Genomic DNA, 24,600 nt, shown 5'->3' with positions numbered 1-24,600 from the left:
TTATGAGCAACTTACAACCAGTGGTACCTCTGGATGCGAACGGGATCCGTTCCCGTTCGCATCCTGAAGTAAACATAAGATGCGACTGCACGTCTGCAGGTCGTGTGTCGCCACTTCCACGCATGCGTGTGACGTCATTTTGAGCATCTGCGCATGTGTGAGCGGCGAAACCCGGAGGTAAAGCGCTCCGTTACTTCCGGGTCGCCATGGAGCGCAACCCGAAAATACTTAACTTGAAGCTACTTCTTAAGGAAATCAGCCCTGAGTGCTGACTGGAAGGACAGATCCTGAAGCTGAGGCTCCAATACTTTGGCCACCTCATGAGAAGAGAAGACTCCCTGGAAAAGACCATGATGTTGGGAAAGATGGAGGGCGCAAGGAGAAGGGGACGACGGAGGACGGGATGGTTGGATGGTGTTCTTGAAACTACCAGCATGAGTTTGACCAAACTGTGGGAGGCAGTGGAAGACAGGAGTGTCTGGCGTGCTCTGATCCATGGGGTCACGAAGAGTCGGAGAGGACTAAACGACTAAACAACAACAGCTTCAACCCAAGGTATGACTGTACAGTGGTACCTCTGGTTACGTACTTAATTCATTCCAGAGGTATTTGCTGCCGCCGTGCCCTTCCTTCACACTGTGATTCCTTCCCTGCCCTGTCTCCAATCACACACACACACATACACACACACAAAGACACACACCCTGTCCTAGAAGGCTCGTGCTTGGCATAGCCACCCGAGCGAGAAAATCACTCCTTGCCTCCCTCCGGAATCCATCCAACCTGCCTGGTGGTCTTCAATCTGTAGCAAGGCGGGGAAACCCAGGCATCTGGGGCAGACGAGGCCCCACCACAAGTCATGGTGAGGCTGTGGGTTTGGGGTACCACCATGAAAGACAAGACAGGGGAAGATGCAGTGGTGATTCCCATAGGGAACATATCTACTGGGAGGTTCTCTTGTGGAAACCTCACTAAGGACATAAGAAGAAGAAGAAGAGTTTGGATTTGATATCCCACTTTATCACTACCCGAAGGAGTCTCAAAGCAGCTAACATTCTCCTTTCCCTTCCTCCCCCACAACAAACACTCTGTGAGGTGAGTGGGGCTGAGAGACTTCAGAGAAGTGTGACTGGCCCAAGGTCACCCAGCAGCTGCATGTGGAGGAGCGGGGAAGCGAACCCAGTTCCCCAGATTACGAGACTACCGCTCTTTAACTACTACACCACACTGGCTCTCTGGTCCTTGTTTTGCGCGATGCATAAGTGGCCACCCTATCATTCAGTGAGCATCAGGTGCAAGGGCTGCTATAAACTACTGTGCTGCCCCAGAAACAGCTGCATCATTGGCTAAATAAGTACCATATCAACCTGGAAAAACAGTGACCACTTGCTAGGGAACTTGTTCTCTTATACAGTGGTAAAGGTAAAGGTACCCCTGCCCGTACGGGCCAGTCTTGACAGACTCTAGGGTTGTGCGCCCATCTCACTCAAGAGGGCGGGGGCCAGTGCTATCCGGAGACACTTCCGGGTCACGTGGCCGGTGTGATGAAGCTGCATCTGGCGAGCCAGAGCCGCACACGGAAACGCCGTTTACCTTCCCACCAGTAAGTGGTCCCTATTTATCTACTTGCACCCGGGGGTGCTTTCGAACTGCTAGGTTGGCAGGCGCTGGGACCGAACAACGGGAGCGCACCCCGCCGCGGGGATTCGAACCACCGACCTTTCGATCGGCAAGCCCTAGGCGCTGAGGCTTTTACCCACAGCGCCACCCGCGTCCCTGATACAGTGGTACCTCGGGTTAAGTACTTAATTCGTTCCGGAGGTCCATACTTAACCTGAAACTGTTCTTAACCTGAAGCACCACTTTAGCTAATGGGGCCTCCCGCTGCCGCCGCGCCGCCAGAGCACAATTTCTGTTCTCACCCTGAAGCAAAGTTCTTAACCCGAGGTACTATTTCTGGGTTAGCGGAGTCCGTAACCTGAAGCGTCTGTAACCCGAGGTACCACTGTAGTAGTAATCAGGCTATGGCCATGTCCTTCCTCCCTCGTCAGAGGCAGTGTGCCAGACAATAACACTTGCAATTGGTTGAGTGTGTTGTTGCACAGCTCACTGAAGCATCCGATGAGCCACTTTGAGAACAGGATACTGCACTAGGCGAGCCGGATCCAGCCTGACTCATCTTACATTGCTCCAGTCACCAGTCTCCAAGGAAGGGGTCAGCAAACTGTCCGGGTTTGTTGCTGTTGCTCTGGTGGCCAACAGCCAGAGCCTGTCGGCGCAGCTGCCAAACTTAGCAGCATTTTTTTTGTTTTTGGAAGGGGGGAAAAAATGATCTCCCTCGATGGTGCGATGCTGCTGCTGACTCACCGCCGCTCTGTTCCAGGCAGCTGGCTTGGGAGAGGCTGATGTCGAACAGGAACGCAGTGTTCCCTGCGCTCAGGGCGGGAATATCTCCCCCCGCTCTCTTAAAACAGAAAGGGCCATTAAACTTTACGACCTGCCTGTTATGTAACAAATTCCGGAGTTTGGATGGAGAAGTGTTATTGCAACGGCTAATCGGCGGAATTTGCGGTGTGGCGCATTGCGAGCCTCTTGAGGGCTCGGCAAAGCCACATCTCGGTGTGCGACCTTGCGGGGGGGGGGGAATCAAAGCTCTCCCCTGCCCCCTTGGACTCAGCGAGAGTTGCTGCAACAGAAGGTTGTTGGTTTATTCATGCCACCTTCCCCCCCCCCCCAACAGGAACTCAAGGCAGCTTTCAAATAAATGAAAGGTAAAGGTAAAGGGACCCCTGACCATTAGGTCCAGTAGTGGCTGACTCTGGGGTTGCGGCACTCATCTCGCTTTATTGGTCCAGCTTCCGGGTCATGTGGCCAGCATGAATAAACTGCTTCTGGCGAACCAGAGCAGCACACGGAAACACCGTTTACCTTCCCGCCGGAGTGGTACCTATTTATCTACTTGCACTTTGACGTGCTTTCAAACTGCTAGGTTGGCAGGAGCAGGGACCGAGCAACGGGAGCTCACCCCGTCGCGGGGATTCGAACCGCCAACCTTCTGATCGGCAAGTCCTAGGCTCTGTGGTTTAACCCACAGCGCCACCCGCGTCAGTCACCCAATGGAAGTAACTAAGGCGTGTGTGTCCCTGTGGCCAAAAAAGACATCTCATTAAATGAGAAGGGGATACACCAGGTTGAGTTCTTTGGAGAAAAAGATTGGATACTAATGCAGTGGAATAAATAAACATAGGCTTTGGAGAGATGAGGGAGGGAGTAGTTCGTAGGATGAAATAGAGGGGGACAACAACTTCTTCAGATCTGCTTCAGCTACCCTGATGGTCCTGACAACTTACGGCAGCAAAGGTGAGTCAGACATTTTAAAAATCAATGGCCGGTTTCTGCTGGCAGAGTCATGCTACGCCATGCTCAGCGATGCGCCGCTTGCCCTTACGACTTTCTCAGACGAGCCAGCGGGAGGAACTCAATGAATCACGGAGCCGCTGCTGCGATTGGAGGAGAGTCATTCACAATTACGCTCCCTCCTTTTGAGAATGGGCCTGCCGCTCAGGGGAGGGGTCTCCCTGTCGCTTTCATTTGGGCTGGGGTGACGGAGCATGCGCTCATGCGCAAAGGGCGGCAACCGGAAAGAGAACGAGATGCCTGCAAAACACACACACACACACACACACAAGATGCCGGCGCTCCAAAAAAGCTGATTCTTCCATCACGGCGAAACTCCCGTGGTGGGTTTGCAAGTGCGCTGAATCAATAAATATTGGCAGCGCTGCAGCAAAATGTTGCTGCGTATCTTTCTTACCACGACCCACAAGTATCACCCCCATGTTTCTCCAAGTACCCCTTTCTGAATCAGCACTCACCATTTGAGTTCACTGTTAGGAGGAATGATGGCCTAGAGCAGGGGTAGGCAACCTAAGGCCTGGGGGCCGGATCCAGCCCAATCACCTTCTAAATCCGGCCCACGGATCGTCCGGGAATCAGCGTGTTTTTACATGAGTAGAATGTGTGCTTTTATTTAAAATGCATCTCTGGGTTATTTGTGGGGCACAGGAATTCGTTCATTATTATTTTTTCCAAAATATAGTCCGGCCCCCAAGGTCTGAGGGACAGTGGACCGACCCCCTGCTGAAAAAGTTTGCTGACCCCCGGTCTAGAGGGCAAGAGGGTTCGCTTCGGGGTACAAGCCTAATGGGGTACAACCCACTGGGAAAGTCTCCTGCACACCAGCTTCCGTTGCAATTATTAGCTAGACGACCGCGCTAGCAGGATCCCTCACCAGAAGCTGCTCACGCTTTTCTCTGTTTTTATCCACAATGAGGACTAGAAGATTGCTTTCAAAAAAGTAGAAGTGGAACACCAATAAGGTTCTCCACCCACCCCCCAATTCCTTCCTCTGCACATAAAACAGATGCATAAAAATGAGAACTGCCAAGTGGTTAATGGAATTTCAGTTAATTAACCGGCTGGGCACGTTTGAATATGAGTAATCTATATATTTCCAAAGGAGGAAGCATAATTCATTTTGAGATGCGGTGCAGCAGACATTGTCTCTGAACTCCCCCCTGTGTGTCAGAGAAGGAAAAATTAATATATTATCTATTAGTATTTATAGACATCTACACACACAGCGCTGCCTGATTAATTGGGCACACCAATTAATTCACCACCCTGGCATACGCACTTAGCTGGGAGTTAAGTCCCAGTGACTTCAGTGAGGCTTCCTTCTGAATGGGCACAGTGGGAGTTTTTATTTTTTTGAAAATAAAAATGTTGCAGATTTAATAATGGTAATAAATATTTGCGGAGCTTGCAGTGCGGCATGCAGAGGGGCTATTGAGTCACGATATCTTAAACAAGCCGCTCATAGTCCTCTCCCTGCTGGAAGGGCATCATTCTGTCCTACCTTACAGGGCTTTTGAGAGGAAGTACTAAGAGATAACACCTGAGCTACTGTGAATTAGGGACGCAGGTGGCGCTGTGGGTTAAACCACAGAGCCTAGGACTTGCCGATCAGAAGGTCGGCGGTTCGAATCCCCGTGACTGGATGAGCTCCCGTTGCTCGGTTCCAGCTCCTGCCAACCTAGCAGTTCGAAAGCACAAAGTGCAAGTAGATAAATAGGTACCGCTCCAGCAGGAAGGTAAACTACATTTCCGTGTGCTGCTCTGGTTTGCCAGAAGCGGCTTAGTCATGCTGGCCACATGACCCGGAAGCTGTACGATGGCACCCTTGGCCAATAATAGGTTTTTGGAAACAGGAGTGTAGCAGAGTGGTTACAGCAGCCGACATCTCTGAACACGGTCTGTTCTACCCTGCCTGAAACCCCAGAGAGCTGCTGCCAGTCAGTGTAGACAATGCTAAGCTTGATGGGCCAATTACTCTGACTTTATTCATGAGGACTAGAATCTTACTTCATTTCACAGGGAAGGCTCAGAGAACCTGCTTTTCCTGCAGAAAAGGTCCCGGGGTTCAAGCCTTTTCCGGAAACCCTGGGGAGTTGCTGCCAGTCAGTGTTGGCAATGCTGAGCTCAATGGGCCCGGAGGTCTGATTCAGCTCCTTTTGCTCCATACTTAGGCGTAACTAGAGGACTAGAACCTTACTTCATTTCACAGGGAAAGCTCAGAGAGCCTGCGTTTCCTGCAGAAAAGGTCCCGGGGTTCAAGCCTTTTCCAGGAACCCTGGAGAGTTGCTGCCAGTCAGTGTTGGCAATGCTGAACTAAACTGGACCCGGAGGTCTGACTCAGCTCCTTTTGTTCCATACTTAGGCGTAACACCAAAGTGACTCGCTTTTGCTGGAAGAGCTTTACTATGTCAAGACTGTTGGAACATCCTGACCTGCTTGGATCAGTGGGGAGGAGCTGAGAGGTAGAATCAGAGCTTGGCTATGGGGCAGTGAGGCAGGGGAGAAACAGGTTTGGCTCTGTGGAAAGTGGGGGGGGGGGAGCAGGAATTGCAGGAACAACAGAGTGGGAGCTCTCCTGCATCAAAGTCCATCTGGGCCACCTGGGGCAGCACCCCACAGCAGCCGGCAATGTTTCCAGGAAGTCCCAGAAGTGGGTCATGAGGCCACAGAACCGCCCTGTGATTTTCCATCGGCAGGAGAAGTTCTTTACGCAAGATCTGGTTTTCTACGCAATACGAGGTTCACCTGTGGAACTCCCACAGGATGTGGCAATGGCTTTCAAAGGCCCTTAGGGAAATCTGGAGGAGCTTCATCGAAGGCCACATCAGCAATGATTTAAAAAAGATGATGAGCAAAAAATGGAGATAGACTGCCCCTGCTCATGGGGGTTCCATTTTTTAATAAAAAAAAAAAATTTATTGCTGGCACCACCAATAAATCACTCGTGAATATGCAATTCAATTTCTGGTAGCATCTTAAGGGCTGGGAATGCCCCCCATTTCTGAAACCCTTGTCAGTCACAGTAGTGAGCTAGATCAAGCATAGGCAAACTCCAGCCCTCCAGATGTTTGGGACTACAATTCCCATCACCCCTAGCTAACAGGACCAGTGGTCAGGGATGATGGGAAATGTAGTCCCAAACATCTGGCGGGCGGGAGTTTGCCTACCCCTGAGCGAGATGGACCTCAGTGGTCTGGCAGCTCCCAATTCAGCTAATTCCCTTCTGCAGCCATCGAAGCAGGGGAGTAGTTTTCGAAAAGTTCCTGTTTTGCAGAAGCGATCCAGCCCTAGCCTGTCTCATAATGCAACACCTCTTGCTTAAAACTGCCACCCATTTTTTCTTATTTATTCAGAGCTGTGTTCTTTGCTTGGCAATGCAAGAACATTTTAATAAGCAGACTAGAAATAATTCCGGTGCATACCTTTCCTGACGCAGCCGGCAATTTCATTGCTGACGAAGGGACTTTTGAAAACAAGGACAGTGATAATTAAAGGTTCCGGAAGCGGGGTGGTCCTTACGTTCGGGGCCGACAAAAGACAAGGAGGGTGTTTGTTTTTTCTTCACCTATTGCATGATTATTATTTTTTTTCAGGGAGTTTCGTTGCTACAAGCAATGCCGGATTTACGTATAAGCTAAACAAGCTATAGCTTATGGCCCCACTCCCTTAGGGCCCCCCCAAAAAAATTAAAGGGGAAAAAACTGGATGTACATTTCCAAAATATAAGATAAAAAACAAATAAAATAAAACCTACATACAGCAACAGTATTTTGTGTTGTGTAGGCTCCTATGATGTAAGTAATGGGTCCATAAATTACCATATAGCCTATATTCAACACACAAAAACAGTGACAATTTGTTGTTGACAAAGGACAGCTGGACATATAAAGAGCCCCATTACCTTCAGTGGCTTAAAGGTAAAGGGACCCCTGACCATTAGTTCCAGTCGTGGCCGACTCTGGGGTTGCAGCGCTCATCTCGCTTTACTGGCCGAGGGAGCCAGCGTACAGCTTCCGGGTCATGTGGCCAGCATGACTAAGCTGCTTCTGGCAAACCAGAGCAGCGCACGGAAACGTTTACCTTCCCGCCAGAGTGGTACCTATTTATCTACTTGCACTTTGACGTGCTTTCGAACTGCTAGGTTGGCAGGAGCAGGGACCGAGCAACGGGAGCTAACCCCGTCACGGGGATTCAAACCGCCAACCTTCTGATCGGCAAGTCCTAGGCTCTGTGGTTTAACCCACAGCACCATCCACATCCCTTTCAGTAGCTTGGGGCCTCATCCAACCTAAATCCGGCCCTGGCCACATGATGTCGCGCTGCCTCCCTGCCCCACTTTTAGATGAAAGGGGATTAGGCAAATTCACACAGGCGAAATCTCTCCACCTGATGGTGAGGGGTGGAACCTCCATATACAGGACCAGTCTACCCCTGAATATTAGCTGCTGGGGGGATGAACAAGAGAGGGGGGGCTGCCTCTGATTCCTGACCCATTTGCACTGCAGGCTTCCTGGGAACATCCAGCCTACCATTGCAGAATGCTGGGCCCCACAATTTGACCTAGTGGGGTTCTTATGTTATCATTCCTGCCCCGTGTCCACCCTTCGCTAATGAGAAACCTGATCTCTCTTGGCCTACTCATAGTCCAACCAACTGAGCTAGCCAGGCATGGCTGCCCCACAGATTCTTACTGCACCCACCGGCTCTCCCTATTGATCAGTCCTTAAGAAATTTGGGTCTCTGCCCCACTGATCATCCCTTCACTCACACCCAGGGCCAGATTTAGGTTTGATGAGACCCTAAGCTCCTGAAGGTAACGGGCCCCTTTATATGTCCAGCTGTCCTTTGTCAACAACACATTGTCGCTTTTTTGTGTGTTGAATATATGCTATATAGTGATTTATGGACCTAATGGGTATCTAAAGCCATTTGCACATAACAAAATATGTACCGTATTTTTCGCCCTATAGGACGCACCGTCCCACAAGGTGCACCTAGTTTTTTGGGGGGGAAATAAAGGGGGGGAAGGCTTTTCAGCAAAAGCCTGCATTCGCCCCATAGGACGCACACACATTTCCCCTTCATTTTGGGAGGGGGGAAGTGCGTCCTATAGGGCGAAAAATACAGTATTTTATCAAAGTGATGGTTGAACTGAAATACAATTAAGTAGAAGTATATTAATAGTGAAATAAAATTTAGAAGGGATGGGACACGGGTGGCGCTGTGGGTTAAACCACCGAGCCTAGGGCTTGCCAATCAGAATGTTGGCGGTTCAAATCCCCACGACGGGGTGAGCTCCCGTTGCTCGGTCCCTGCTCCTGCCAACCTAGCAGTTCAAAAGCAGCTCAAAGTGCAAGTAGATAAATAGGTACTGCTCCGGCGGGAAGGTAAATGGCGTTTCCGTGCGCTGCTCTGGTTCGCCAGAAGCGGCTTAGTCATGCTGGCCACATGACCCGGAAGCTGTACGCCGGCTCCCTCGGCCGATAAAGCGAGATGAGCGCCACAACCCCAGAGTCGGCCATGACTGGACCTAATAGTCAGGGGTCCCTTCACCTTTATTTTTACCATTAAGAAGAAGTGTATTAATCACGTTCGCAACCCACAGCATTCGCAACCTGCATCTGTGCATGTGCGGGTTGCGATTCGGCGCTTCTGCGCTGCGCAAAGCATGATTTAGCGCTTCTGCTCATGCACTGAACCCATTCTGATACTTCCTGGTTTCAGCGGTCCGCAACGAGGTGTGACTGTCTTAAGCTCAAACTGTATGTAGGTTTTGTTTTGTTTTTTATCTTATATTTTAGAAATGTACATCCAGGGTTTTCCCCCCTTTACAGTGGTACCTCGGGTTAAGTACTTAATTGGTTCCAGAGGTCCCTTCTTAACCTGAAACTGTTCTTAACCTGAAGCACCACTTTAGCTAATGGGCCCTCCTGCTGCCGCTGGAGCACGATTTCTGTTCTCATCCTGAAGCAAAGTTCTTAACCCGAGGTAATATTTCTGGGTTAGCAGAGTCTGTAACCTGAAGCGTCTGTAACCTGAGGTACCACTGTAATTTTTGGGGGGCCCCCAAGAGAGTGGGGCCCTAAGCTATAGCTTGATTAGCTTATATACGTAAATCCAGCGAGTGGCAACGGCTCTTCAGCGACCCCGGCTCCTCCTCCTCCTCCCCGCCTTCTCGACCCCCCCCTTTCCTTAGATATTTGGGTCCCTGCCCCACTGACCATCCATCTACCCATGTCTTAGCCCCCCCCCCCCCCCATGTTTCTTCTTACATCAGGGTCTCCGCCCCAGAGATCTTCCCCGGCTCCTCCTCCTCCTCCCCGCCTTCTCGACCCCCCCTTTCCTTTGATATTTGGGTCCCTGCCCCACTGACCATCCATCTACCCATGTCTTAGCCCCCCCCCCCCATGTTTCTTCTTACATCAGGGTCTCCACCCCAGAGATCTTCCCCGGCTCCTCCTCCTCCTCCCCGCCTTCTCGACCCCCCCTTTCCTTTGATATTTGGGTCCCTGCCCCACTGACCATCCATCTACCCATGTCTTAGCGCCCCCCCCCCCATGTTTCTTCTTACATCAGGGTCTCCACCCCAGAGATCTTCCCTCCCTGGCTCCTCCTCCTCCTCCCCGCCCCGCCTGCTTTTGCCTCGCCTCCCTGACTCCGGCTGGCACGCCGCTGCCACGTGCGGAAGCCGCCGGCCCCAGACACGGGGCGGGCCACCCCACCGCCAGCCCTCCGCTCTCGCTCTCTCCCGTGCAGGCCACATGTAGCAGCCTGCGCCCTCGCTCCTCGCGGCCTGGCCAATGGGAGCTCGGGGCGGCGGGGGGATTGGGCGGCGCCTGAGCGCGGAGGGCCAATGGGGGCGCTCGGAACGCGGAGGCGGGGGAGGGCCGCGCTACAATGTATCGGCTGGGCGTTCCACGGGGGGCGGATGAAAGGCGAGCGGGGCGGGGCCAGGGCAGCACGTGCGGCGCCGCACGTGGCCGCGTGGCGCCTGCCCTGAGCCCGGCGCGCCTGGGCTCCTGCGCCCGCCTTGGTGTAGAGGCTGAGCCGGGAAGCCGGGAGCTCAGAACCGCCGAGAGGAGCTGGTGAGTAGATTGCTGCGGACGGAGCCTCCGACTCGGAGCCCCGGCCCGGATTCTGCCGGCTGAGGGGCTCAGAGCCCTAATCCTGCTTTTATATATACTGTATATACTAATATATATACTGTATATACTATATATACTATTTATTTTTTATGTACTATTCTGTAATACGGGCGTAAATACCTATGTGTATATTATAGAGGCTTTTAGAATTGAAGCAGGTTTTCTCCATCTGCGGAACATTCGCGGCGATGGCGAGCTGCCTCTGGGCATACGCAGAGTGCACTTTCTGATTTCAGAGCTTTCGGTGCAGCAATGGGGGATATGGGAAGGCTGAGGGGCTCAGAGCCGGAATCCTGCTTTTATATATACTGCATATAGTAATAAATATACTACTTATTTATTATATGCTATTCTATAATACGAGCCTAAATACGTATCTATACATTATAGATGCTTTTAGAATTGAAGCATGTTTTCTCCATCTGCGGATCATCGTTCGCGGCGATGGCGAGCTGCCTCTGGGCGCGTGCAGAGTGCACTTTCTGATTTCAGAGCTTTCGGTGCAGCAATGGGGGATATGGGAAGGAGGAGGAATCCGGATTATCTCTCCGTTCCTTTAATTTTCGGGAACTCGTCGGTCTTCTGGTGGTGTTTCCGACCTCTGCTTTGGGGAGATCGGGGTCGGGGTCGGCGGGTCAATCGGGTCCGGAGAAGGAAGCGAAAGGGGTCGGATTAGTGGTATTGGGGAGGATCGGGAGAAATTTATGTACCATCGTCCCACCCAAAGCGCCCCCTTTTAGGTCATTAGGATTGGAATTGACATCTGAACTGACGTCACAATCATTTATGTCAGAAGAAAGTCGGTTTGAGTTTTGTGGGGGTTTGATTCCCAGGTTGGCCGGGGGTCTACGATTGCATACCTACCTGGGAGTAAAGTCGGAATGGACGGCTAGCCAGCTTGGATCCTATGCAGCTACTCACTTATTTGTGACTTGTTTAATTTTTGCAGCGTAGATGCGTAATTTTTTTAAATAATTGCAGTTATGCTCAAAGAAAGGAATGCGATTTGACTTCGTTTGCAGCACTTTGGGGCGCCCTCCCTATAAATGTGCAGATAGACTAGCGTCTGTTCTTTTTACTACGCCTTGTGCAAATAAAGCATTTTATTGCATGCTATAAACTTGCAAACACTAGTCATAAAATCTTAAGTCCTGCCTGGAAAAGGATTTGCAGGCTCTGTTGGGTTGATGTCTGCAGACTTATTTTTTAAAATAATAATAATATGAGCATGTTCTGGTATACCTTAAAAATTTGCCAGTCATTTAATGCTTTAGTGTCTCAGGGTTGTTGTTTTTTTAAATGTCAGCAGATGCATAGATAACTTTCACTGATGCTAAAAGTATAGGTGTATCCTGACGTGTTTGCTGAAATTCTCTGCTTGCCTGCTCGGAAAAAAGTCCAGATGGGACCTGATCCCTGTGAATGGTTACAGCCTCTCGCTTTTATTTGCCTTTGTGAAAACACTTTTTTCAGATTTCTTTGTGGGTGTATATATACTAAATATTGGCTTTATAGCTATAGCAGCCTGCAAGTTCATCGATAGCTGCTTGCCTGTGGCGCTTAGGACCAGACGACCAGACAGATAACATGTTTGAAAACGGGGAGAAAGTTTGGGTTCTGTGTGTTTGTCACAGACTTGTCACTCTTGCCTGGCATTATTTGGGCACTTCCAGGAATAGAGAGAGCTCAAGGAAGTTGTTAGATACATTCAGAAGGTTGGCATCTTGCGTTCGATGAATTCTACAGTTGGTGTCGTGTTGCTGACTTGCTATTATTAAGTAATAATATTAACCTTCACTGCCGCAAGATGTGGCAACAGCAGTGAGAGGTTAGACAAGTTAGTGTCTAATAATTTGATGAGCGGCTATTAACCAGAACAGCTAAGTAGAGCCTCTCTGTTCAGGAGCAGTTTAGCACTGAAGTCCAGCTACTCCTTTTCTATGACCCAATTGTGGCTTTTTGGAAACAATTGGGGTTGTGGAAAAACGGGATGCTAAGCTTTTTCAGTTGCAAGCTGTTGTAGTAGCAGCAGCAGAAAGGGCTCCTTCTCGTGCACCCGATCCTGTGCATGCTTACTTGGGAGTAAGCCCCCGTTGCCTTCTTTGGAAACTTTTTTGCACTCCTACCAGCCACACTCAAAATCTTCTGCCTGCCCTGCAGTGCAGACTTCAAATGTGTTTTTACCCAGGAGTAAACCTCACTGGCTTCAGTGGGGCTTTCTCTGAAGTAAGTGTGCAGCTTTGCAGCAGCAAAAAAAAAAAAAAAAAAAAAAAAGGTGTGCACATATTTATTTACTGATAAGTGAATCTCACCTATAGGATTTACTCCATATTCTGTGCTCGTTTTCTGGAATTTGGCTGATACCTGATTTTTATCCTTATTTATTTACCGTGAGCATGCCAACCACCAGAAATAGGTAAGAAATTGAAGGTGGTTTGGGGGTCAGACAGTACCTATCATTTTCCCAGCTCAGTGCTGGAATCTTGCAACTTCCAGCATCCCTGACAGAGGTCCGGTCTCTGTTGCAGCATCCCAGGATCCTGTCTTGCCTCATATTCCCAGATCTTTTGGGTAGCAAGACAGATTTCCAGAGAGCAAGAGTTAGGGCACACTGTTCTCTCTTTTTTGGGTGTGTGTAAAATCAAATTCTGTGGCCCCTAGCCTTCTCCTCCTCCATGAATTTCCCCAATCCTCTTCTAAAGCCGTCTGGGTTAGTAGCGATCGCTGCCTCATGTGGCAGCGAGTTCCACCGTTTATGCTCTGCACAAAGAAGAGCTTCTCTGATCTTCTTGGGCAACAGAGGGTTAAGCCACCTTCTGATTTGCTGATGAATGGATCTGATTTACAGGGAGGGCTGTATGCATGAATGGGGAACCAGGGAAGCAAATGGCCAATGGGATTTGCTGCTTTGGTACCCAGGGAAAAGCAAGGCAACAGGAAGATCGTTTTAAAAACAAACCAAAACAAAGGCTTTCTCGCTGATGTAATTATTTGTGGGGGGAAATGTGTGCGGCAGAAAATCTCTGCCCCTTTGATAGTCTGGCTGCATTTGTCTGTTGGCTGCGCATCATCGGAGGCAGGAGGTGGGGGCACATGGAGCCCAGGCGCGTGGCTGATGTGCTCAGAGTCACTAGCCCATCCCAAACGCCCGCAGAGTTCCCTCGGACCAATGGCTTTCCCCTGGCGGAGAAAGCAGTGGCTTATCTCACGCAGGATTTGAACCCAAGAGCAGCTCTCTCCCATCCTGCTGTTTCCATAAACTGCTTTTAGAAGCCTCCACCTGTGTTGTGACTAGGAGCCTTCAGAAGCCCTCCCCTCCTCCTAAATTGCTGGCCCTTGTGGGAGGGAGTTCCATAGTTTAACTGAGTGAAGAAGGGCTTTTTATCTGTCCCGAATTCGAGTTCTGGTGTTCCGAGAGAGGAGAAGGGAGAAACCCGTTTCTCTGCCCGCTTTCTCTGCACTGTGCATCATCGGTTCTGGGTTCGAGTCCTGAAGGCGTCTCCCGGAAGGCCTGGCTGGGAGACTCCCTCCCTGGAACCCTGGAGCGCTGCTGCCAGTCAGTGTCTGCTGAGCTGAGTGGACCCAGTGAGCTTCCTTTGCTCCTATTTCAAGCTAGCCCTTTGCTCAGGATCCTGAGGACTAGAAACTTAGTTTATATCAATGGCTTTAACCTTACCCGCCCAAACCTATAAACTTTATTTCTCTGTCCACTCAGTGCAACAAGGGTGGAGGGCATTTTCACAGGTGCATAATCCTCCCAGTGAAATCAAATACCCCTAACTTTAATTTGTCCATTTCGGTGGGTCTACTCTTGAGTAGGGCTTATTTGGAGCCTGAGCTCTGAGTTGCATCCTCCCTGCCCCCTTGGAATCTAGTGGCGGTTGAGCTACCCACATTGGTTAACCACAGTGGGTCTACTCTGAGCAGGAGGAGCAGCTGCGGGAGGCTGCCCTCTGTTCTTTGAATCCTTGGCGGAGCCCGACTTGGCACCGATCCTTGACCTACTTTGACGGGATGCGTGGCCTGCCACGAGGCTGGCGTTCAGGAAGCGCGCCGTGGATCCAAACCTCCGGAGGACAGGGCGCGGGTGCAAATCTCTTCCTCCGCTTTTCAAACTGGTTGTTACGTTCAGTCCTGGGGAGGACACAGTGGGCAATTAGCAGGGCATCGTGTGTGCAGAAGTCGTGGCGTCACCGGGTTGTGGACGGAGATGTGCGTGGCACCCTCTCTCTCCCATACTCTGTGGGCTCTGCCCGGGTGGCTGTGCAGGAGATCTTCCCACAAGTGACGGTGCAGCGACACCCCTTTGAGGTAGGGGCGCAGTGGGTCGAGTTTCCCAATGCCAGAACGTTGGGAGATTCGGGGAGGATAGGAGAAAGGACTTCTTCGTGCAGTTAGACGGCGGAACTCACTGCTACTGGAAGCAGCGATGCGCACCGGCTCGGATGGTTTTAAGAGAGGATTGGACAAATTAAATGCAGGAAGAGAAGGCTACCGATGGCTGGCAGCCAGGCTGGCTGCGCTCTGTCAACACAGCTGGAGGCAGCGGCGCTTTTCAATGCCGGTTGATGGACGCTGCGTTGCTCCTGTGTTTGGGTCCTGTTTGAGATTTCCCCTTGGGACATTTGGTTGGCCACTGTGAGAACAGGAAGCTGGACTGGTTGAGTCACTGGACTGATTCACCTCTTCCGGTGTTCTTATGGAACCTCCAGGTCCAGGGGCAGTCTATCTCGTTTCCCAGCTTTTGGGGGGTGTTTGGCCACTGTGAGTCCAGTACTCTGGTCTGGATGGGCCGGTGGCCTGATCCAGCTTGCAAAATGGCTGCCTAGCCACTAAAAAAAAGTGCTTCGCCATTTATTTATTTTATGTAGTTATTTACGTTTTATAAAGTCAGCTGGCCTGTGCTGACTAAATTACTAATGTAATTAGTAACTACTAATGTAATTACTAATTTAGGTTGGAAGGGCCTGTCTTTTGAGGAATTACTTAAAACTTGGGTGCAGAATCCAAATGTATTTTAATTTTTTTATCTTGTTCTAATTCTACTAGAGTGTAGTTACTTTTTAGCCGTTGTCTTTTGTACATTTTTAGCTTTTTAATATTTTAGCTGCGTTCTTTTAATTTGTGCAAGCCGTCTTGAGTCCCAATCTGGGGGGAAAGGCGGGATATAAGCCAACGTTTATTTATTTTTTGTTTCACAAGATTTACGCTGTTTGATCCTCCAAAAAACCTCAGAGTGGTTTACCGAGGGGAGAAAACTTGTCAGTAAAGCAACTCTTTGCTGATTAATATTCTGCATCCTTTTAAATTGTGTTTGTGGGAGTAGGGATAATGGGCTTGTTCTGTTCTTGTGGTGCTGTGAGTCACCCTGAGCTCTCCAGAGGAAGGGCGGTTTACACATTTAATAAATAGGCAAAATAAATAAAACCGGGAATAAATAAACTAAAAAACAGACCGGAACATGCCTTAGCATTCCACCTGCCTGTACAGAAGCTCGTCTAAACAAAACAAGGGTTTTAGCAGGCTCCGAAAAGAGCCATTTGCCTGATGTCAACAGGCAGCAAGTTCCAAAAGTGCCATGTGAAAAGTCGGTTATTGTTGTTAGTAACAATGCTAAATGTTTTCTTGACTGCCTGTCCGCAAGCTGCGTTGGTTAACGTTCTCCGTGTCTTTCCTTTGCCGCAGATATTTCTCAATGGCAGCCATGGATTCTTCCTCAAAGAGCGTCTCTTCCGGCGAGTCTCTGTACTCCGTCGAAAGCGCCACGAGCGAGGACGACGACGACCGCAGCGCCGACTTTGACGTCTTCTCAGACGGCGGGAGCGACGCAGAGAAGGAGCACCTGAAGCACCGTAGGGGCGCCTACCCAGGCCGGCAGCCTTTCCTCTTCTCCCCGGAACCGCTGGGGCGGACTAGTCCAAGCCCGCCTTGCCGGGAGCGCAATCGCCGGACGAGGAAGCCGCTCGGTTTGCTGGCTGCGGCCAGGCTGCGGCCTACGGGACCTTGCTGCCGTCACCCGGCGGCCCTCGACGAGGCGTACTATAGCCGCTTGGCGGATACGGGCGGCAGCCTGCCGAGAAAGCCTGCAGGCCGTAGACGCGCAGAGAATGGCAGGTGCCAGAATGGGGGCGTCCAGCCCCACCCATACGCAGCGCAGCCGCCTCTCCGTGGAGTAAAGAGGCAGAGGAACCATGTTGCGGACCGCGAGGACGTACGCTCTCCTTGCTGGACCGAGAGGGACCATATCTTCGCACAGAAGGTCAGTGGCCAAAGATGGCGGAGTCAGTCGATTCACAAAATCAAAACACAAGCTTCTAGCCCTCAGGATGGGCGGGGAGCGCATAGGTGATGCTAGGGCTAGGAGATATATCGACACATCCTCCAAAAATCGGTCCGAAGTCCACATTGTGATGCCGGTTTCATAATTTCCGGCCTTTCGATGTACAGTGGTACCTCGGGTTACAGACGCTTCAGGTTACAGACTCTTCTAACCCAGAAATGGTGCTTCAGGTTAAGAACTTTGCTTCAGGATGAGAACAGAAATCGTGCTCTGGTGGCGCAGCGGCAGCAGGAGGCCCCATTAGCTAAAGTGGTGCTTCAGGTTAAGAACAGTTTCAGGTTAAGAACGGACCTCCGGAACAAATTAAGTACTTAACCCGAGGTACCACTTTATCGCAAATTGTCACGTTTGTGTGCTGGGCCAAAATCACAATGTGGAAGGAGCATGGAGTCAGCCGATGCCTTATTTAGCTAATGATATATCACGATGTTGGAAGACAGATAAATTCGTTTCTTGGATCTCAAACGCCTTGGCTCCCGAATGATCAAAATCCGGAAGTGAGTGTTCCGGTTTTTGAACGTTCTTTTGGAAGCCAAATGTCCGACGCAGCTTCTGATTGGCTACAGGAGCTTCCTTCAGCCAATCAGAAGCCGCACTTTGGTTTCCGAACATTTTGGAAGTCGAATGGAGTTCCAGAACTGATTCTGCTCAACTTCCAAGGTACAGCTGTATTGCCCAGCCCTTGGCGATGCCGAGTGATATCGTAACAGCGAGAGAGGGCATTGTAATCAGGATTTGTCGTGCTTACGGGGTTGAGTGTCCTATGTGCAATTTTCCTGTCTCCGTAACTTAACAGGAGGTGCTTAGTTATAAAAAATAAATGAGAATGAACATGCTTGGTAGTAAAATCAATTTAAAAATCACCGTATTTTTCGCTCTATAAGACGCACCAGACCACAAGACGCACCTAGTTTTTGGAGGAGGAAAACAAGAAAAAAAATATTCTGAATCTCAGAAGCCAGAACAGCAAGAGGGATCGCTGCGCAGTGAAAGCAGCAATCCCTCTTGCTGTTCTGGCTTCTGGGATAGCTGCACAGCCTGCATTCGCTCCATAAGATGCACACACATTTCCCCTTACCTTTTAGGAGGGAGAAAGTGAGTCTTATGGAGCAAAAGATACGGTAGTTAATGCCGTATATGTTATGTAAAACTCACTTTGTGCACATTATAGAGGACCCATTACTCTGCATTTCTTAGAATCATGGATTTGCAGAGCGTGAAGGGGTACCCAGGGGTCATCTATTCCAACCCCCGGCAATGCACCGGGTCGGTCCCTGAATTAAAGGTTCCTGCCTGTTTCAGTCTGCTGACGCTTCTCTCCTTTTATCCCCCTCTTTTCCACAGTGCTTGGAACTCCAGGGCTTCATTCATCCGTTGGTGGAGCTTCTCAACCGGCTGAAGATGGGCCGCTTCGACCGAGGTAAGATAGTCTGGCAGCTGGATGTTTTGAGTTGTTGGGGAAATTCAGCTTCTCCTTCCCCGCCCCTCTTCTCTTGGTTCGGATTTGAGCATCTGTTTGTGTTTGTGTGGTCGCCAGCCAGGTGTGGGGCAAGGCTTGAATTGGAGATGTACAATGAAGCATCTCCACTTTGGAACTCCCTGCCACTTGAATATCAGGCCGGCGCTTTCACTGCGCTCTTTTCAGTGCCTGCTGGAAACGTTTTTGCTTAGACAAGCCTAGATGCTGACATGCAAAACGTTGAGGCTCCTTCTAATCCGTTTTTAGTCTAATGTCGTTTTTAACTTTTTGAAAGCCTTAGAATTCAGCCTTTCTCAACCTGTGGGCCCCCAGATGTTGTCGAACTACAACTCCCATCAGCCCTCGCTAGCAAGGCCAGAGCTCAGGGATGATGGGAGTTGTAGTCCAACAACATCTGGGCACTCACAGGTTGAGAACCGCTGCCTTAGATTGTTGTTAACCTTTTTTAAAAAAATTGTAAACCACTTTGAGGGGTTCCCCCTTCCCCGTCATAGAATTCTAGAGTTGGGACCCCCCGAAGGTCCTCTAGTCCAACCCCTGCAGTGTGTTGGTTCTGTAAATCCTATAAAATAAAATAAAAAGGTAGCATCAGTTTTGTGGCTGTCAGGTATGTGCTGTAAACTCTTCCTGTGGGCTGGTCTTGGAGCCATCCACAGAAAACGTGTAGAGTTCAAAGATCCAGTTTGGGGGATGAAAGGGAATCTTTTTACAAGGCCGCCCTGGAAGATTCTCAGTTCTGTTCTTCAGTTTGCTGCCTTAAAAGCTCCAAAGGGCACAGGGAGCTGTCTCGCCAAGAGTCAGGCTGCCGCACCATCTAGCTAGTGCCGTCTACACTGACTGGCAGCAGCCCTCCAGGGCTTTTGGGGGTCTCACAGTTTTGCCAGTGCTATTGCAAGAGAGGTGAGCAGGGTTCGCGAACGCTTTCCCTGTTTCTCTGCAAGGGAAGAATAGGAGAAGTGTAGAGTGTCAGAGGAGAATAAGAGGAACGGTCTTTTTTTGAGGGTTGGGGTGCCAAGAAAAAAAGTGAGGATTTAGCAATCGTCATTCCCCTGGGGGGAGTTACGCCGGAAAGTTTTGCAACCCGGTTTTCGTTGCAAAGGCGAATCCAGGTGTGCGGCCCTCAGAGCTTCTGTTTCTGGCCCTCGGGACACTCCCCGAGGCCATGGCACCCTCCCAGCCCTGGGCTTTCTCCCCAGTCCTGTAGCATTTTCGCCTGGCTTGGAAATCCGCCCTTGAGCTCTGAGGACGCAGCTACGGTTGCCTGATGGAAGTGTGTGTACTAGCTAATCTAACTTTGCACCCCTGGCTGGGAGTGCCCCCAGCCTGCACCCTTGGGAGAGCTGCTGCCAGTCCGTGCAGGCAATATTAAGTTAGTTGAGCAAAGCGTCTGTATAATACAGCTTCCTGTCTTAAATCTGAACCACGAGGACTAGAAACTTGCTTTATGTTTAAGGAAAGAGCTGTAGATCAGTGGGAGAGCGTCACACAGAGCCCGACGGACCGAGAGTCCGACTCGGCAGGAGGCAGCGTCCTCTGTTCCCCATTCAATCAGCACTGCCTTCATGAGGACTAGAACCATGCTGTTATTTTGTGGGGAGCGCAGCAGGAGAGACCCTACTTTGCGCGCGCAAAGACCCAGGTTCAAACCTTAGCATTTCCAGATGGGGCTACGGATAGACTCCCTGCCTTGAAACCCTGGGGAGTTTCTGCCGGCCAGTGCCAACAACACTCAGCTAGGTAGGCCCGAGGATCTGACTCTGTCTAAGGCAGCTAGCTCCCAGTGGCCTCTCAGCGGGTGTTGCCAGCTGAGCAGATGCAACATTTCCACATTGCAGGCGCCTTCATTGCATATCTTTAGGTGCCTGGCAAAAATGTTCCTCTGGCGCTGTGGGTTAAACCACAGAGCCTAGGACTTGCCGATCAGTAGGTCGGCTGTTCGAATCCCCGCGACGGGGTGAGCTCCCGTTGCTCGGTCCCTGCTCCTGCCAACCTAGCAGTTCAAAAGCACGTCAAAGTGCAAGTAGATAAATAGGTACCACTCTGGTGGAAAGGTAAACGGCGTTTCCATGCGCTGTTCTGGTTCGCCAGAAGTGGCTTAGTCATGCTGGCCACATGACCCGGAAGCTGTACACCGGCTCCCTCGGCCAGTAAAGCGAGATGAGCGCCGCAACCCCAGAATCGGCCATGACTGGACCTAATGGTCAGGGGTCCCTTTACCTTTCTATAACCAGACTTTGGGCTGAACAATATTCTCCAGCCTTTTAAATGAATTTGTGGGAGGTGGGCAGTATTGGTTTGTTCTTCTTTCGTTGCGTATTTTGTGTTCTCATTTCTGTTGTGGGCTGCAATATGCAAAATTAATAATATGCAAAATTAATAAAGAATAATAGTAATAATAAGAATTCCGGCATGGCAGGGGCTAGGATATCTTCCAACTCATGCATCTCCTGCTCCCATTCCCCAGATGGGAAATTTCGAGGTCTCTAAGGGGACACTTTTTAATGGAGGGGCGCAGTGAGTGAGTCCCCCGGCTGCTTGCTTTAACATGATGCTTCCTGTCTCTGCCTCTGTGAACCTTTATTGATCAGGAGAGAGACTTTGAATGCCCAGGAAAGGTGGACTAATCTCTCTTTCTCTCTATCTTTGATTTTTCCAGGGCTAAGCAGTTTCCAGCAGAGCGTAGCCATGGACCGCATCCAGCGCATCATTGGCGTCCTCCAGAAACCAGAAATGGGGTAAGAACCTTGCAGCAAAGGGAGAGGAAAGAATCCCCTCCGGTTCGGCATTTAAAGGCTGATTTAACCTTTAAAAGGGAGGGAGTTCCGTAGTCATAGTTTACGCTCTTTGTGGAGAAGTGCTTTTCTTTTTCCCATCGTTGAATTCGTTGAATCGCCAAGAGTTCTAGTCTTACGAGAAAGGGAGGAAAACACTCCTCTGCCTACTTCCTCCATGCCATGCAATTCCCCTAAAAATGATAGCAAGATTCTAGTCCTCATGGTATGAAAGAATGGACCGATTCAATGAGGAAGTGTGGGATTCGCCTGACGCTGAGTCACGCTCTTGATCCATCTTTCTCAAGAGTTTCCCAAACTTGGGTCTCCAGCTGTTTATGGACTACAGCTCCCATCATCCCTAGCTAGCAGGTCAAGGATGATGGGAATTGTAGTCTAGAAACAGCTAGAGACCCAAGTTTGGGAAATCCTGATTTAGCCCATTGTTGCCAACTGTGTGTCGTGACAGCGGCTCTTCGGGGCTTCTGGCTGCCTGGCCCAGGTGTTTACGAACTTGTTCTCCTTTTTTTCCTTTCCAGGGAGCGTTACCTGGGCACTCTGCTGCAGGTGGAGAGGATGCTGAAACTCTGGTTCCCTCACATCGCCGTGAGGAATGCGTGCGCTGACTGCGGTGTGGCAGCAACGCAGGATTCGTGCGATACAGCCGAGGTGAGATACAGCATACTTCCCTCCTTCCACTTTCCTGTATTTCTTCTGAGCAAAAATAACCAGCCACTATCTTGTTTTTTTGTTTGATTTTATTTTGTTAAATCGTTTTTATTAATTTTCCAATAAAAAACATCCTATTAACATATCAAACAATCCAATTAAAATAAAAAACTAAAATAAAAAAGACCAAATTATAATTATTATTTTTTTGGGGGGACTTCCCATAGTCTGGACCTTGAAGCATATCTCCAAATCTCGATCCTGCCTCTCTTCGTTGTTTCCATATTTTCCACATCTTGATTTTTAACGCTTTACTATCTTGAATCCGTTGGTTGAGGTCTTAGGCTCTGGAGCAGCAGAAACAGGCTTGCTCCATATTCCGTGGAACAACCTTTCACGTGTTTGAAGGTCGTATCTCTGCCTTCTCCAGACTAAACATACCCAACTCCCTCAACCGCTCCTCATCCGGCTTGGTTCCCAGGCCCTTGATCATCTCAGTCGCCCTGCTCTGCCTCCTTCCAGGCTTGGCCTTCCTAAATACTTCTCCCCACCAACCCACCCCATGGAAATTCTCCCAGCATGTAAAAAACTAGAAGGTCAAGGTTGAAAGGCCTGATCTTGACGTCACACACATTAATATATGGGATACAGAACTCCTCTTGCTGAAATAAAACGTGTTAATACAAATGGAAGTCAAAAACTCCGTAGCTGTTGATAAGGGATTAAGATCAAGACTGAGTGTAATTGGATTAATTAAAATTTCAGAAGCAGAGTGAAATAAAATCATCTCGCCTTGAAATTTAGCAAGCGGGAGGCCACACAAAATGTATAATTGGCTTTACGATTGATATACATTGGAATTGTAAACTGAGATTGATAAAAGACTGAAGGCAGTCCTGTTTCGGGAAGTTTTTAATGTGCGAAGTTTTGTTGTATTTTTAATATTTTGTTGGAAGCCGCCCAGAGTGGCTGGGGAGAAACGGCCAGATGGGTGGGGTATAAATAATAAATTATTATTATTATTAATTATAAAATGTGGTTTATATTGGATTTTAGTAATGGCTGGGGAAACCCAGCCAGATGGGTGGGGTAGAAATACCATATCATTATTATTATTATTATTATTATTATTATTATTATTATTAGTGGTTTATATTGGATTTTAGTACTCTAAAATTGATTAAAAAATTGCAGGTATTTACATAAAAAGGCTTGATCTTGGCCTGATCCAACAAGCTCTACTTAGGTTCTCAGTCTTGTGCCTCTCAACCTCTGACGCCATGTTGTTTTTCCTTTTGCTTAGCAGTCATCCATGGAGGAGAATCTCCCTGAAACCCAGCTGCCGTCCGGCCAGGGCCCCGCACAAAGCCCCCCCACGGAGGAACTCCACCAGACGCACCTTGGGGACCTGGTTTCCCCCGGCGACAAAACCACCGCTCCGCTGGGGGAGTCTCCCCGCTTCCTGGGCGGCGACTGGCCCGCCATGAACTTGACGTGGATTCACACCTCGCCCATTTCGACGCCCCCCTTGGGGAACGCGGATGTGGGCCGGGCCAGTTCCATCCTCGGGCAGACCCTGCTGGGCCCCAACTGCACTGCCTACGGGCTCGTCGTCTTCCTCCAGAACAACCCCTATGGCCGCCCCACCTCCTCAACGCCCGCCCATCTCTCCATGAGCTGCCGCCACACCGACCGGCTGCGCCCGGGCCCAGGGGAGCCCCCTCGGTGTCAGAGCCTGCCAGGCGCAACGGCGGCAGGCAGCTGCCTTGGTCAAGGGCCCCATAGCGGCTTCTCTCGGTCTCTACCCCACTTGCCCACATCGGGCGAGGGGCACATGGCGACCAGCGACGGGAGACCCGCCTACCACTGCGATTCCTGATGCCCGCCTGACAGGCATCTCCCGAAATGTGTGAATTTTATTTTATTTCTCCATCCCGTTCTCCTCTTCCCTTTTTACAAATGTTCTGCCTTTTCTTTTTTAACTTAAAAGCATTTCATGTGTGTCGGAGGGGCAACGCATAGCCTGGTCTCCGTTCGCCAAACCAAGTCTTTGGTTTCAATAAAAGGCACCAAATGAGGTTTTTGTTATGTGTGTTACTTTCTCTACTGTTCGTGCATCACCCGCGAACCTACTTATTTAAAAAAACCATGCCTGGGTTGCTTTTCCTGAGTGTTCAGAGCAACTAGGTTTCCTTGGAATAAAAGAAAAAAATCAACAACAACTTGAACTTGGAATAAAAGAAAAAAACAACGTGAACTTGGCTCAGTAGAAAATCTGCAACCAGTGCAGATTCTTATCCCCACCAATATATTTTATTCAGATTTGAAGGGAAATAATAGAAACGTTAAGATGGAGTATCCAATATCTTTTTATTTAAAGAGAGAGAAAAAAAACACAAATCAAAAGGGGGGGGGAGTGAAGAATGAAAGCAGAGGGGGGTGGAGGAAGGGAAGGGAAAGAGTGAAGGAAACTTCCAGTTCTCTTGTTAGCTATATGGAGAAAATGATTCAAAACATCCATTCCAAAATAACACCTAACAATTCCTCTTTCTACTGTATAAACCAATATTTTCTTCTTTCCTCAAAACCCCAGATAACATAAGTTCTTTTTCATGCAAAAAGTCTATAAGGAGTTTCCAATCTTTGGTAAAAGTTGACAGTGATGTTTCCCGTGATTAAACAACCTCGCCACTTTAGCGAAATCCAACCATTTTAACAATGGTTTGACCACCGCTGAAGATTTCCGAGCAGAGGAGGTGCACGCTGAGGAGGCCCCAC

General features: G+C 49.6%; 1 protein-coding gene across 1 annotated transcript; it reads left to right on the top strand.

The window, feature by feature from the left end:
* Positions 1-10,370: 10,370 nt before the first annotated feature.
* CIART (circadian associated repressor of transcription) lies at positions 10,371-23,899 on the top strand. Its single transcript, XM_028710851.2, has 6 exons — positions 10,371-10,502; positions 16,248-16,821; positions 18,247-18,322; positions 21,039-21,117; positions 21,693-21,822; positions 23,126-23,899. Exons 2-6 carry the CDS (start codon positions 16,258-16,260, stop codon positions 23,699-23,701), a joined length of 1,425 nt encoding a protein of 474 aa, XP_028566684.2. The 5' UTR covers positions 10,371-10,502; positions 16,248-16,257; the 3' UTR covers positions 23,702-23,899.
* Positions 23,900-24,600: the final 701 nt, after the last annotated feature.

Source organism: Podarcis muralis, chromosome 16 (genome assembly GCF_964188315.1).
Source record: "Podarcis muralis chromosome 16, rPodMur119.hap1.1, whole genome shotgun sequence".
Classification (NCBI taxonomy): domain Eukaryota; kingdom Metazoa; phylum Chordata; class Lepidosauria; order Squamata; family Lacertidae; genus Podarcis; species Podarcis muralis.
The sequence above is the reverse complement of the archived record's forward strand: the minus strand, read 5'-3'. Positions and strand labels throughout refer to the sequence as shown.